General features: G+C 34.3%; 2 protein-coding genes across 3 annotated transcripts; one reads left to right on the top strand and one right to left on the bottom strand.

Moving 5' to 3' along the window:
- The first annotated feature begins 912 nt into the window (after positions 1 to 912).
- On the top strand, positions 913 to 9,828 carry LOC108484940 (uncharacterized). 2 transcript variants are annotated; one of them, XM_017788892.2, is made up of 8 exons: positions 913 to 1,918; positions 3,956 to 4,063; positions 4,135 to 4,785; positions 6,870 to 6,949; positions 7,683 to 8,102; positions 8,214 to 8,294; positions 8,378 to 8,472; positions 9,375 to 9,828. In XM_017788892.2, the coding sequence occupies exons 1-8, from the start codon at positions 1,900 to 1,902 to the stop codon at positions 9,460 to 9,462; spliced, it is 1,542 nt and encodes a 513-aa protein (XP_017644381.2). In that variant the 5' UTR covers positions 913 to 1,899; the 3' UTR covers positions 9,463 to 9,828. The 2 variants fall into 2 exon arrangements, with proteins under 2 accessions (XP_017644381.2, XP_017644329.2); XM_017788840.2 differs by having other exon boundaries at positions 7,647 to 8,102.
- A 3,960-nt stretch (positions 9,829 to 13,788) lies between these two features.
- LOC108478236 (uncharacterized) lies at positions 13,789 to 14,184 on the bottom strand. Its single transcript, XM_017780676.1, has one exon. It carries the CDS (start codon positions 14,182 to 14,184, stop codon positions 13,789 to 13,791), a length of 396 nt encoding a protein of 131 aa, XP_017636165.1.
- Between the last annotated feature and the right edge of the window lie 349 nt (positions 14,185 to 14,533).

Below are 14,533 nucleotides of genomic sequence, written 5' to 3'. Positions count from 1 at the left end.
CAATCGATAAAATTTCGCAACGAAATTTTCACACGATTATGCAATCATAATATAAACACTAAAACTTAATCAAAATAATTTTTTTTCAACCTCGAATTCGTGGTTTTGAAACCACTGTTCCGTTTTGGCCCTAAATCGGGCTGTTGCAGTTTTTCTATTAAATAAGTATTATTTGTATTTCTATTAATTCAACTAGAGTTTCTCTATCGCTCCTTGTAACACACAATTTTGAGATATTGTTATTTTGCTCGAAATAGTTAAAATTTATTTCTAAGTATAAATTCTATTTTCTGGGAATAACAATTCTATCGGTTTTTATAAGAGAGAGATTTACTTCCCTACTGAAAGTAAGAAAATTATTTCTGATTTTATGTTTGATTCGAAATTATTCGAACCCATACTCGAAGCGATTAGTAGTACGAGAATAGCGGAAAATACCATTCGGTTGAAAGTTAGGAAAGTCAATGATCTGTCTCGCTCAAAGCACAAGCACTTTTTAAAAAAAAGTTCATTGTTATAAATATCACAAACTGACTCTTTTTTTAATTTTTATTTTTCCGTAGTGTAATAAAATTATTTTCAAATCAAATTTTTTCCAACACTAACTTCTAAGTTATATTTATGATCTTAAACCCTAAGTTCAAATCTTGTCAAAGTATTATGTTACTAAGAAACATGAAAAGACCAAAACACTTACATTAATATTTATGTTCAGTTGACTCATTACCAACTCAATCAAGAGTTTAATATAAAATTATAAGTATAGATATTAAATAGTGGACCCGTTGACAATAATTTAATAAATAAAATTTATTTTAAAATTTAAAATTTAAAATCTAATTAATGAATAGTTTTAAATATTAAAATTCAAATACTATAAAATAAATATTATTATACTTTATATAATTTTTAATGAAAAAAAAATTCTTTAGAGCTAGAACCATAAGAGAGCTTCGATGGATTCCCAACCCCTCAACTCCCAATTTCCAAAGTCCAAAAATAAAAATTTCCCCAGTAAAGACCTCCAGCCCTCGATTCTCAAATTGTCGACCCAAAGATTTGGCTGCATAATATTTTTTGGAATACAATATTAAGTATTATTTATTAAGATATTAAGTTTTTTGGAATTGCTATTTAAGTTTTAATTTGTTTGAAAATTTTATGTTTAAATATTTAAATTTTGTGAAATTGTTATATTTAGTTTGTTTGGATTAAACTTTAGTTATGAATAAATTTTTATTTATTTTATAAAATTTAATTTTAGAGAATTTAGATTTAAATATGGGGCATATAGTGATATTTAATTTGAATTTGGATTACAAATAATTTATGGTTTGAGATTTGAAGACATATTTGCGGATTTAATTGAAGAGGAAAAGATCCGAAACAAATTGCAAATAAAATAAGAGACTGATTTGATTTTGCTTTCATTTTACAACTGGTTATGACAACTATATTTGATTTTTCCGGGAAAAAAACCAGAGATAACTTTAAAAAACAAAAGAAAAGAAAACCCCAAAACTGGGTTTTAATTCAAACAAAACCCCCCAAACATTAAATCCTACTCTAATTGAATCACATAAGCAATATGGAAAGTGACACCAAAAATAAAACAGAAAGTTGCACCCAAAAGCAATCTCTTTGTTTTCTCATTCTTCTACCAGAATTTCCCTTTCCCTTTCTCTCTCTCATTACAAACTTAATTAAAACGTAAACTTAAATGTAACAATTAAAAGAAACAAAAACCTTGGAATCGTAAAAGCTTCTGCATTTGAAAACCCAGATTTTGCTTTGCGATAATGGAGGTTTCTTTTTTAAGGTCGAATCAAAGGACAAAACGTTGAAGAAAAGCAAAGGGTTCCCAGACCAGAATATATATATATATATATATATATATATATGTCAGAAACAATGGGAGGTAGATGCTTTCGTTTCTCAATCTTAGATCAACCATTTAAGATTTGGGTTTTTAGTTTTCTATTCATGGCTGCTTTCAATTTTGAGATTTTTTGGGTTGTTCACAAGTTTGGCTTCTTAAGTGTGGGTTGACGGTAATATGTCAGATAGTTGCATGCTTAGAGGGATTTCTGGCCAATAAACGTGTCATTGGGGCTGTTTGGTTTTTGAGAAAATGGAGGAAGAATTATAATATTCTAGACTTGATTTTTTTCCCAACAGAAATGAAAAAAAGAAAGTATTAGCTATCTTTTTACTAAAAAAAAAAAAAGTCTCCGGTGCTTGCATTTTTTTCTTTCAATGATTTAATATTGTTTTGGGACATAGAGAGAAATTCAAACTGAGGGAGGCAAGATCCTAACCTTTTACCTAACTCATTCTGACTGCTGCTTTTGTGAGGATTTAGTTTTGTTCTATCACTTGAAAATATACAAAATTTTCAATGGCTTTGCTTATGCTATAAGTTACTTGATCCATGAATATTCCAGTCCTTGTTTCTAATGGTTGCATGTTTTCTTTTGGAATGTTCTTATAACTGCGGATTGAAAGCACCTTTCTATAATGGACCTTGGAATATTTTTTTATTGGTAGGGATGTATCAATGTGTAACATCTTCTGTGAATCATGCTGTTGGTGTTAACAGTCATCTGTATAAGCTGATTTCTTTTGTTCCATAGTTGGAGAAATTGTCTGTCAAATGAGAAATTATGCTTCAATAAACCTGCAAATGATCCATGAATATGAACATTTTGTTCACTTCAAGATGTTCCTAAAGGACTTTTAAAGGTCATTTCTCTAGAACATGGGTTGAGATGTGCTAGAGCTTTGTTGGTAAAGCAAAAGTTTCCCAGTGGAAGTAGATACTAGGTAACATCAATTTCAAGAAACTTCATAAGTTAATGGCTTAGGAAGGCAATGTTGTTGTAAGACCATGTAGTTGGTCGGAGGTTGAATTGTATTATTATCTGTATGTTAAATTGAAGCTTACCATGAGTTACGTTAGGAGGCTGAATTTTCAGATGAACTTATGTTCCTTGGTTCTTTTCATATGTTACTGTGGCCATAAAATCCATTCTTTTGTTAGGATATTTCCTCCATTCTTTTCTAATTTTTATGGGGTTATATTGTTGTTTTTCTGTACTCTAAACCCTATCCTACCAAAATGGCTGAACTTGAAAGTTACTAATGTTGGTGCTACAATAATGATTTGGAAAATCTTGAAAATGGAGACATGTACTTTTTATTGTTTGGACCTAGAAAGCAAAGTGAGAAGGAAAAAAATTAAAAATTGACTGATGTTTCTTTGGAAGGAAAAAAAGCAAGATCCCTGAGGTATGGACTATCAGTGCCTGTTCTTAAGTGCTATTTTTTCTGTTGGTTATTTATTATGAATGTTGGAGATGAGTTGGAGGAGGTAAGATTTGATGGGTTGTAACAAGAAAATTAACCTATTCTGTTATACCACCCTTAAATGTGCTTCCTTTTCTAGTGTAATGGTTTTTACTGGTCTTCAATGATATCTAGAAATGGTTTTTAGAGCTAGCTGATGTGGGCAGTTATTTTACTTAAGATTTTCTTAAGGTGTTGTAACTTGAGGACCTTATGAAAATGATAGAGATATCAAGAGGATCATTGCATGTAAAAGTGAGATTGTGGAGAGTATAATCTGACAAATGTGAAGCTGTACAAATGGTTGAAGGAGTATAGTAAAATTGTTCATCAGACTCAGTTATTTGGATGAGATTTTAGTTCAGCAGAGTTTCCCTCTTCATTGTTTTACAATATTTTATGCCTCTTCATTGTTTTACAATATTTTATATATTTGGTTAGGACCCATTATGCTTCTTCTCATTGATAGAAAATAATCCATTATAAATATCTGTGACAACTCTGATTTCTATTATTAAGCATAGCAGCATGTTAACTAATCTTTTTCACTTTTATACTTAATTTTATCATATCTAATACTTTTGTTTCTATTTCTTTGTTATCGTTTTAGATTCAGGTCAGGTGCAGATTGAAGAGGATAAAGTTTCTCTGGATGTGAATAAGAAAAGAGCAGTGAAAACACCAGCCCAGGTTATAGTTCTTGAGAACTTCTATAAAGGTAATAATTCTTGTCTTCTAATTGAAATGTTTTATTTTTTCTGTTTCCAAAGGTTTTTGGTTCTTTTACAGAGGAAAGATTTCCTTCAGATGAAATGAAAGCAAAACTGGCTGTTCAATTAGGGTTGACACAAAAGCAGATATCTAGTTGGTTTTGTCACAGAAGGTTAAAAGACAAAAGGAGAGATGACTGCTACGCTAATGGGCAACATGATTATTCCAGTGGTGTTATCCAGGATCATGTTAGCGGGCTCAGGCAAGATTCTTGTGGCAGTATTAAGCAGGGAGATTACAGATATATTGATCTGAGGGAGGTAGAAAGTCGAATAATTCATGGCCAAGGGTTTCCAGCTGCTGACCTCACATACGAGCGTAGAAGTCATCAATATCCATATGGCGTTCAGATGGAGGATCCATCTTCTGAAAGTAGTCTGTCTTTGCACGATCAGCTTTTCTTGAAAGTTGGGAATCGTTATGACATGCACATTTCAGCTAAACCTACACAAAATGGAGCAATTGTGCAGACAAACTCGAGTTCTAAAAGCATAGGTTATAAGCCATCTGGATATTTGAAGGTTAAGGGTCAAAGTGAGAATCCTGTTATTACTGCTGTCAAGAGGCAGATGGGAAGGCATTATCGAGAAGATGGTCCAGTGCTCGGAATTCAATTTGATCCACTTCCTCCTGGTGCATTTGAGTTCCCAAGTAGCCATCCAGTCAATGGTAAGCCTAATACCCAGATCTGTTTGATATATTGACAATTTTCATAGAATCATGAAAGAATTCTGGCAGACAAGTTGCTTAAATTTCTTTGTTTTTATTGCTTGTTGCATTGTTTTTCTGTCTGCTAAACATTTATTAGCTTCTGAATTTAGAAAATAATTGTTAGATTGAACTTCTTTCTACTGCCTTTAGGCATTTGCTGTGCTGATCATGGTGATGTCAGAAGCAAATGCATAAGAGAAATCTCTTTAGTCTTTGAGAGAGAGGCTAAGCCCTAAGGCATTGGGGCATTGTCCCTTTGTGGACAAGTTTTTTATTTTTATTTTTAATGTTTAGATAATGATTTTTACAATTTTATAGCAGTTTATAAATAACAAAACAAATTGTTCTACAAAAAAAAAAAAGTTATCGCTCCCCGCTAAGAAGCCTAGACCCTAATTCAAGTAATATCAATGATAATTTAAACCATCATGACTATCCCATTAAATAATTTTAGTCCAGATGCTTAGAATTATTTATTCTCTATTTTCTTCTCTGTTTGCACATATGTATACTTTTGTATCTTATCTTTTAATCCTTTCCATCTCCTTCCTTGAATGTTTACTTTCTTATTCCATGTACTTTGTTCCTTGATGTTTCTTTATTACTAAGTAGCTAATTTCCCATATGGTTTCAATCTCCCATTCACTTTCTTTTTCTTTTTTATTTTTTCTGCTCTGATCTCTCTATCTCCGTTTGTTTTGTTTACCCTCATATCTACCTCCTTCCTTTCTCCGTTGGTCTTTCTTTTGTTTCCATGGATTTCTCCTTTTGATTTCAAAAGCATCTTTCTTTCTTGTTTTATTGTCTTTATTACAAGTTATTTAATGATGAGAGTTAAAACTGCAGAGGAATAATGTTTCAATGGCATATGCATTCCCTGTCTGTGGAAAAAAGGTGTAAGCCCTGCGGCGAAGTTTATGATTGTCAGAAAGGCATATTCCTATGAGGTGTATATTTGACATCTTGCTGCAATTTTCAAAGGCTTAACTTGTGGCACACCTCATTGTGCATTTCAAATGCATTTAAAAACACTGTTGATAAACTTACGTACAAAAAGCAAAGTCTGAGAAAGTATAATTGAAATGAAAATTGCTTTTGGGAGTATGGGATGCATTAATCCTGAAAGTCATCTGTTGCAGCTGTTTACCATTTATTTTGTTATACTTTGAGAAAGCTTTTTGTAATTGCAAAGTCATATAAGTGACCAAAGCAAAGAAACAATGTTTAAAAGTGAAACCAATCTGGTAACTGAATTGTGGTAAGTGGAAAGTTTAAGAGTCGAGAGGTTCAATTGGAGTTTGATGTCAGAAATGCATCAATCAATGGTTAATTAAAAATGATTTGCAAATAGAATAATCATAACAGTCCTAGGTTTGTGGCTCAGAAATGAGAATGAAAAAGAATGGATAAATTTGAGTCTAAATCAGAAGTGTCTGCTTTAGTAGAACAAGCTTCTTCAAAGAATGAAATATTCACAAAAAGGTGTAAAAGCATGAAATATTCATAAAAAGGTGCAGTAGTGAGAGATAGCTGCTTTGGCACAGCTCTGCACTATCCTCTCCTAGGTATACCTTTGTTTGCATGTGAGTCCCTTTGGCTCCTTACCTCCACACCTGTTGTCCTGGTTCTATCAACAGAGGGTAGACCTGTCAATTGGGCCGGTTGGGTTGGTTTTGTGTCGGGTCAATCTAGATCAGGTCAATTTCCAACTTAGTTTGGGATTTAAAATTTCCAGATCATTTTGGGTTCAAATCAATTGCGGGTTCAGGGCACTTAAGTTTAGGTTTCTCAGGTCAAATCATTACGAGTTTGGATCATTTTGGGCTCAGATCAATTGGGGGTTGGGATGACTTTTATGATTAAATCAGGTTTGAGTCCGGATTGGATGGGTCAAGTTATCGAGTTTGGGTCAGAATTGACAAGTCTAACAGAGAGCACACTCTTGCTAATATGCTTCCCTTGTAGTCTTGAAGCTTAACTTTGATTATCCTCAACCTTGAAATATTTGAACTCATCTATATCTTCCATTGATTGCATGGCAGAGCCAATCAATATTAGAGATTCCCGACAGCCCCATTGTTTAGATATCTCTGGAGTGATGAAGCAGTCGAAGCCTAAGATTGTAAGTGGATTCTTGATGCATTTTTCAAAGTTTTAGCATACATAATGGACACCCAAACTATATTTATATTATATTCTGTAATTCTAAGACCCTGTTAAACAGTGGTCACAATAACTGAGAGTTAATTTGTACTAGTTCAATCAGTATTTGAGCTAAATATTATGTTAAGCTATTTCTTCCTAAGGTGCCATTTGCAATCCTGTTGAAAGAGAACTAAATTTGGGGTATTGTCTTTGATAATGGAGGCTGTGTGTATTATTCATGGACTATATGTCTCAGAGGCTGCTAGTGTTTATAGCAGTTAAGGTAGAGAAAAAGTGGTACAAGCTTTTCAGTTTTAAGCAACTTTCTCTGGCCCCACTATTTGTTGTTGTGAAATAAAGTAGAAATTGTCCTAAAATTACTTTGGAAGGTAGAGAAATTCTCTACACTTGTCAAGATTTCTTTAAGATACACATGTATATGGATCTTTTAGTTGAACAGCAATATAATGGATTATAGATGTAGCTTTCAATTATTTGTACTTTGTACTTGGACCATGAAAGTCACTCTAGTTCTTTCAATTAGGAGCTATTTTGACATTACTTATGATGGGAAGTCACATTTAACAAAGTGAATATCATCTCTTTTTTTATGGATATGTTATTCAAAAGTGATTTTTTTAAGATCCATCTTTTTCTGTTTACTTCCATTGTAGATAAATGAAGTACATAATACCATGTTGAGTTTTCAGGACTCATACATGGAGGGTGCAAACTTTAACACTGTGCATGGGTCCAAAAGCCAGGACTGGAGATGTCATCATCAACCGAAATATAAGCCTTCTTTTTCTTGTTCGAACCCTTTTCCCTACAAGGACTTTCCTTTAGATATCTACAAAGGTTATGCTGACAAACCTGCTATCAGTGATTGCAAACGAAGTTGGATGAGCTCTAAGCTTGTGGTTGAAAGGATGGTGCCGGATTCTTGTTCTAACCATCCTGGTCCCTATGGTAGGAAAATTACTAATGAACAAAAAATTCCTGGGTTACATGATGCTCATCATATCCACATGGACCCCAAAGCCAAAAACCTGCCTAAAACTTCAAGTTTCATACGCGCGTGCAGTGAGTCCTTGGGTAATGAGAGAGGGCCATTTGCAAGGATGGAAAAGGTGTCATTATTGACTTTATAGTTTCTGCTTACATGTTTTGTCATTTACCAGTTTTCATGGTGAATGTTTTGGCTTCAAATTTTTCCTTTTTCATTTTTTGCTTATGTGCAGGTGGAGAACGTTGTTGGAGAATGGAAGCTGAGAAAGGATTACCCTGTCAGAGTAAAAATTGATGCAACAAATGAATTGAGCGTAAGTTTAAGCTTTAGTTGACTTTTGCTCAAGTATGCATATCACATCGTTTTTTCTTGTGACGCCCTCTTTCATATTTGAAGGTTGCTAAACGGGTTGATCTTGAATTTCCTCAAAAAGATTTTGTGGCAAATGCATCACATGCCAGATTGCATCTGTTGACAAATCCAAGTAAAGGGTCAGTATAATATGTAATTTTACCTTCTTAATCTATCTATTCATTGGCATATGCACATGCCAATGGGTTTTTGCTTGTTCTTTATTGTGATCTTGCATGTCCATATACTAGCATTTCTTTTTAAGTAATCTTGCATGTTCCTCTTTATTCTTTATTGTGTTTTCTTTTTCTGTATGCTTGCGGCTATTTGTTGTGCATAATAATTCTTTTTTTTTTTTTGATATTTTCTTTTGATGGTGCTTTGCTTCAGTTATTACTTTATGGGATTAACTTTAGAAATCATTGGTAGTAAATCAAGCATTTTGGTAGTTGAGGAAAAGCAAGGAAGGTCCATAATATAGCTCTATGTAAGGTTCTGAACATATCAAACTACAAATTTAGACCTAAAACAAACTAATGTGGGTTAATATTTATACTTGCAAATAACAGGTTTATCGTGTGGAACATAAATAAGGTCAATTCAATTGAAGTGTTCCATTTAGTTTGTATTTAATCATCGGACATAGTATTATCCATTTTGTGAAATGAGCAGTACTGACATAGTAACTCTTGTTCCTTTGGCCAAACTGATTATGTATTTCCATTCTCACAGTGATTTTGTGCCATTATAAGTGTGCATGCCTTCGTATTTCTTATTTATTTTGCATGTCCGGTGGTCTTTGGGGAGGGGGATGTTTGTGGTATGTGGTCTTGTAAAGTGGAGAAAAAGAAGCATTTAATAACTTCTACAGTTCTACTGCCAACCATCCGAGACATCATAAACTTGGAATGCCTGGAAATTCCGGATGGTTTCTTCCTTTCCCTCATCTTGGGACTTAAATTTAGGAGTTTGGTTGTTCTATATGCTTCTGAAATGCATTTGCGGTTTCATAATCTTTTTTGTTGCATTTGATGTGATGTAGACCTTCCATGGATGTACCGAGTTGCTTCAGTGGGGATGAAACTGCAGAAACTAGTTTATCCTCTCGGATTGAGGATGCATATGGTTGAGAAGATTGCTTTTGTACTGCTGGAAAAAGAGCGAAGGTCTTCAAGCTTACTAACTAGAAAAGCAGTGGTAGGAAGAACATGGGGGTAGGACAGTGTTTTTGTTCATTGTATTTTGTGTTTAGATAGATAGTGGTCAGCTGTTAATATATGTGTAAACTCTTTTTGATTTTGTAGTTAATTAAATGCTTTGTGATTGTGAAGGATAGTAGTGATGAATTTTTCTGGTGAATCCACCAAGGGCGAAAGAATGTGACTCTATCCCCTTGGTATCAATATTACAATGTCTTAAGTACAATACCTATTCAACTTAGACAAAGATGTTAATTTGAGTTTAATCCAAGCTGTAGAATTTTTTTTTAATTAAAATTTATGGTTGGTTAAAGTTAGAAACAAGTTTCTTAGAGTACGACTTCGAAGTTGGTTCTATCATTGATGCTTCCGGGCATCGGTTGTAGTACCACTTATCCGAGATCATTGTCAGTCTAAGTAAGGAATGTTCCAATACATCATCTAAGTGAGTTGTTAAGAGCATAGAAGTACCGATAAAATAAATTAAAAAAAAAAAACATTAATGGTTGGAGGTTAAAATTTTCTTCCGACCTTTTATTTAAATTTACATTATATTATATTTATTAATCATGTTTGTTTTTTTTTACCTAAAAATATTTTGAGATATCTAATATTGTTTATAGATATCTAACATGCCTTTGATTTTAGAAATTAGGCTAAAATACTAAATAAGTCCTTCGAAAACAATTAAAAAATCAATTAAGCTCCTTATCTAAAAGTGCACCCAATTAAGCCTCTTGAATTCATTTTTTCGTTCAAGCCTTTGACAGGCCGTTAAGTGTTAAATGGTAAGTTGATGTAACAGATGATGTGGAAAAATGATGATGTGGTAGTTGACATGGCAAGATGATATTAAAAAATGATGATATGGAAGGCTTAATTGATTTTATTTTTTTTATTTTTTGAGGGTTTGATAATTAATTTTTTTTATATTAAAATGATCGGGTATTTTTTGAAAGGAAAGAAGAAAAAGAACTTGAGATCCAAGAGATCTTTAGACCCAAGCCCATTACAGCAATAAAACTAAAGAAAACAAAAAACCGGCCTCACTATCTGATTTGATAATGCAACCAGCAATAAAATGTAACCTAATGGATAATCAGAAAGGTAATGAAATCAAAATTAAAATGAAAAAAGGAAACCTAAAAAAACCACCCTAGTCAATGTGAAACGGTTGGATACCATTAATGCTCCTGAGCTGTCATTTCCAAAGTCCAATTCGTTCTTGTCACTAGCAGATTCCAAAAAGATAAGCTATACCTGCTACTCTCTATTGATAATCGGTTTCCTCAAAAAACTCTTCAGTCTGGGTTCCTTGACTAGTACCTCTCTGAAGCAAAGTCATGCCGATTCAGTTTTTCTCCCATCAGGTAAGTAGGCTCCCTTCCAGCAAGAGCTTGTGTGTTCCTCGATCTATAAATATGCTGAAAAATAATCTCTTGAAAACACCCTTTTTTGTTCTGGATGTCGTTGATAATGGCTTCAATCACAGATTTATTCGGTGAAGTCGTTTGGCATTTCTTAATAACTATTTTAGAGTCTCCATGATTTTTATCGATTGTAAACCTAGTGAGATCCCTAATTTTATACCCTCTAAACATATATATGCTTTTGCTGCAAATGGGGAGGAGATACTACTGTGGATGATGGACTTTAAGGCCATGAGGCTCCCCGTTAGATCCCGAATCACTATACCTGTCGCAGATGTAGAATTGCTACTATCGAACGCTGCATCGAAATAGATCGTCGTTCTCGGTATATCTTCTTGGGCTCTTAAGTGTCTATTCATATTTAAAGGTCTCTTCATTTCTCTTACCACTTCATATTCAGCCAGAGACCTCTATATGTTTTGCGCTAACTCACTACTTGTGTTTTTCCTTTCATGTACGAACTGATTTCTAGAGAACCATATGAGCCATAAAGCATAATAGAAAAGTCTGCATTGGATGTCGTTACCTCTCTTGAAAACCCAGGTTAGCCACTCCCATATACTTTGGTTCATATTATTAACCACCGAAGATAAGTGTACTATTCCCCAAACCTCTATTGTTGTAGGGCAGTCACGGAAGATATGGAGGTTGTCTTCTACCCAGGAACAGCCTCGGGGGCATCTATCATTAGAAATTACTCTTCTATACCGGAGATTAGCAAAATTTGAAATAAAATCCCAGAAGATTCTCTAAATAGTGATTACAATTTTAGGAGGTAGCTGTAGGCTCCATAGCTTCCTGTAAAATTCTTTCATTTCGGTCTGTAATAAATAATTCCTAGGATCCGAGCTAGCATTATGTAATAGTTTATAGGCATTGCGTACCGAGAACTTACCAGATAACTCTCATTTCCAAACTTGCGTGTCCTCATGGTCGGTCTCTACGAGAGGGATCTGCAAAGTTTTCTGAGCAACTTCCTCTTGGAAGGTACGATTAATCAAACCTGTTGTCCATTTCCTATTTGCGCTATCAATAAGCTCTGAAACTAACTGTAAATCCCCATTGTTATGACTGCTATGTTTATCAGCTGTATCAATCCCCAAAATCCAGCTATCTTCTCATATAGAGATTTTATCTCCTCTGCCCACTCTCCAGCCCAGCCCTTTTTGGAGAAGCCCCTTGCTGTCTAAATACTCTTCCAGGTAAAGGAAGGTAAATTGCCCAACTCTGCATTTTGAAAATTTGAGTTCGAAAAGTATTTAGCTTTTAAAACTCGTGCTAATAAATAATTTGGATACTGAATAATGTGCCAACCCTGTTTTGTTAGCAACATAATATTAAATTGACCAAAATTTCTAAAAACTAAACCATCGTTTTCTTTTAAATCACAAAGGTTTTTCCAAGTACACCAATGGATACCCCTTTTTCCATGGCTCTTCTGCCACCAGAATTGTGCAACAATACTTTCAAACTCATCACATAGGGTCTTAGGCAATAAAAAATAAGTCATCACGTAAATAGGTATTGCATGTAGAATGGCCTTCACAAATACTTCCTTTCCCCTTTGAGATAAAAACTGATTACTCCAATTATCAATACATTTTAGAAAACGGTCCTTCAAATTTTGAAAAGATTCATTTTTTCCTCCTACCCACCATACTTAGCAACCCAAGGTAACGCTCTGGTTCGTTTGAACTGTGGACCCCCAGTAAATTACTAACCAATCCCCTGATTTCTTCCGAGGTATTCTTACTGAAAAAAACTGTTGATTTGTTGAAATTAACACATTGACCCGAACAAAATTTATACTCCCGCAGAATGTCATTGAATAAAGTTGCATTCTTGCTTGTTGCCTCCCCAAATAAAATACAATCATCAGCAAACAAAAGATGTGATACCTGTGGCTCGCTTCTACTAACCCTAACACCCTTGAGGAGCTCGCTATTCATTGCTAGTCTCAGTAGACTCGATAGGCCCTCCCCACATAAGTGAAATAAAAACGTGCTTAACGGATCACCTTGTCTAAGGTCTCTGGTTGGGAAAAATTTGTCCCTAATATGCCCATTTATAACTACTGAATAAAAGACCGTTAATACACATTTCATAATAGCATCAACCAATTCGTATCAAACTCCATCTGTAGCATAATTTCCTTTATAAAAATCCATTCAGCTTTATCGTATGCCATGCTCATGTCCAGCTTAACGGCTATATACCCTTTCTTTCTTGATCTCTTCGTATTTAACTTATGCAATACTTCATATGCCAACAACACGTTATCTGATATTAATCGTCCTGGCACAAAAGCACTTTGCGTGTCATCAATACATTTTCCAATGACTCCCCGTAAACGATTAGCTATGACCTTGGCCAAAATTTTATAGAGCACATTACACAAACTAATTGGCCAAAATTGTGTCATGTCTGAGGGGCTGGTGACTTTAGGAATAAGTACTATATTAGTAGAGTTCACAGTACTAACCTCCATATCCCCATTAAGAATTTGTAAGCAAAAAGATGTGACATCTTCTCCAACAATATGCTAGCATTCCTGATAAAAAAGAGCTGGAAAATCATACTCCCCCAGTGCCTTTGTGGGCCCCATGTCGAATACTGCTGCTGTAATCTCCTCTTTGGTATATGTTACTGTAAGCTTCTGATTATCTTCATTGAATATACAAACTAAATCTCGGATAACAAATGGTCGTAATTTCTCCTACTTCCTGCCTAAAATAAACCTTGAATATCTAGCAACGCCTTCTATTTCCTGTAGTACCACCATTTCTCGTCCATCTTCATTCTGTAATCTATGAATAAAATTCAACTTTCACCGCTGTGATGCATGACTATGAAAAAATGCTGTATTTTTATCGCCGAATTTCAGCCAATTAAGACGAGCCCTTTGTTCCCAATAACATTCATCTTTGTCAATCTCCAAGTTTAAATTAATCTTCGTATAAATCAGCTCAGCTAAATTCACATCATCTCTCTTAGCTTCAGACAATTGTGCTAATTTCTCCGTAAGGATCTGTTTTTTCTTTCTCCTATTCATATGAATTTTCCCTGCCCACTGTTTCAAACCTTTTTTTAAATTTTCCAGCTTCTGTAACAATTCCCCTGAAGACTCCTCCCATAAACATTTGACTTCATTAATAAAAGATTCCTCTAAAGACCACCAGGCCTCAAATTTGAAGCCATTTTCCTTCAAGCGTTCTTCATTCATTCTTGTATTAATAAGAAGGAGACAATAATAAGAAAAAAAGTGCACTAAATGTTGGACTTTCACCTCCGGGAACATATCAATCCATTCTGTGTTGGCAACCCCTCTGTCTAATCATTCTTGAATATTCGTCTCCGGTAAATTACTTCTCTCCCTAGTGAACCAATTCCCACAAAAATCCACGTCATGAAGTTGGCATTCCTCCAGTGTTCTTAGAAATAGTTCCATCCGTCTTTCATCTCTAGGCAATCCTTTTTTTTTTCTCAAAACCATACATAATCTCGTTGAAATCTCCACAAACGAACCAAGGAATATCTACTTCAATAGCTAGCCTTTTCAGAACAGCCTATGA

This window comes from Gossypium arboreum, chromosome 7 (genome assembly GCF_025698485.1).
Source record: "Gossypium arboreum isolate Shixiya-1 chromosome 7, ASM2569848v2, whole genome shotgun sequence".
Lineage (NCBI taxonomy): Eukaryota > Viridiplantae > Streptophyta > Magnoliopsida > Malvales > Malvaceae > Gossypium > Gossypium arboreum.
The sequence above is the reverse complement of the archived record's forward strand: the minus strand, read 5'-3'. Positions and strand labels throughout refer to the sequence as shown.

Bases quoted from the DNA above. Each gene is read 5' to 3' on its own strand.
- LOC108484940 (XM_017788840.2), top strand. The intron at 4,786-6,869 runs GTAAGCCTAATA...ATTGCATGGCAG, and splicing joins AAGTAGCCATCCAGTCAATG to AGCCAATCAATATTAGAGAT. The intron at 6,950-7,646 runs GTAAGTGGATTC...CTTCCATTGTAG, and splicing joins AGCAGTCGAAGCCTAAGATT to ATAAATGAAGTACATAATAC.
- LOC108478236 (XM_017780676.1), bottom strand. From the start codon at position 14,184: ATGAATGAAGAACGCTTGAAGGAAAATGGCTTCAAATTTGAGGCCTGG.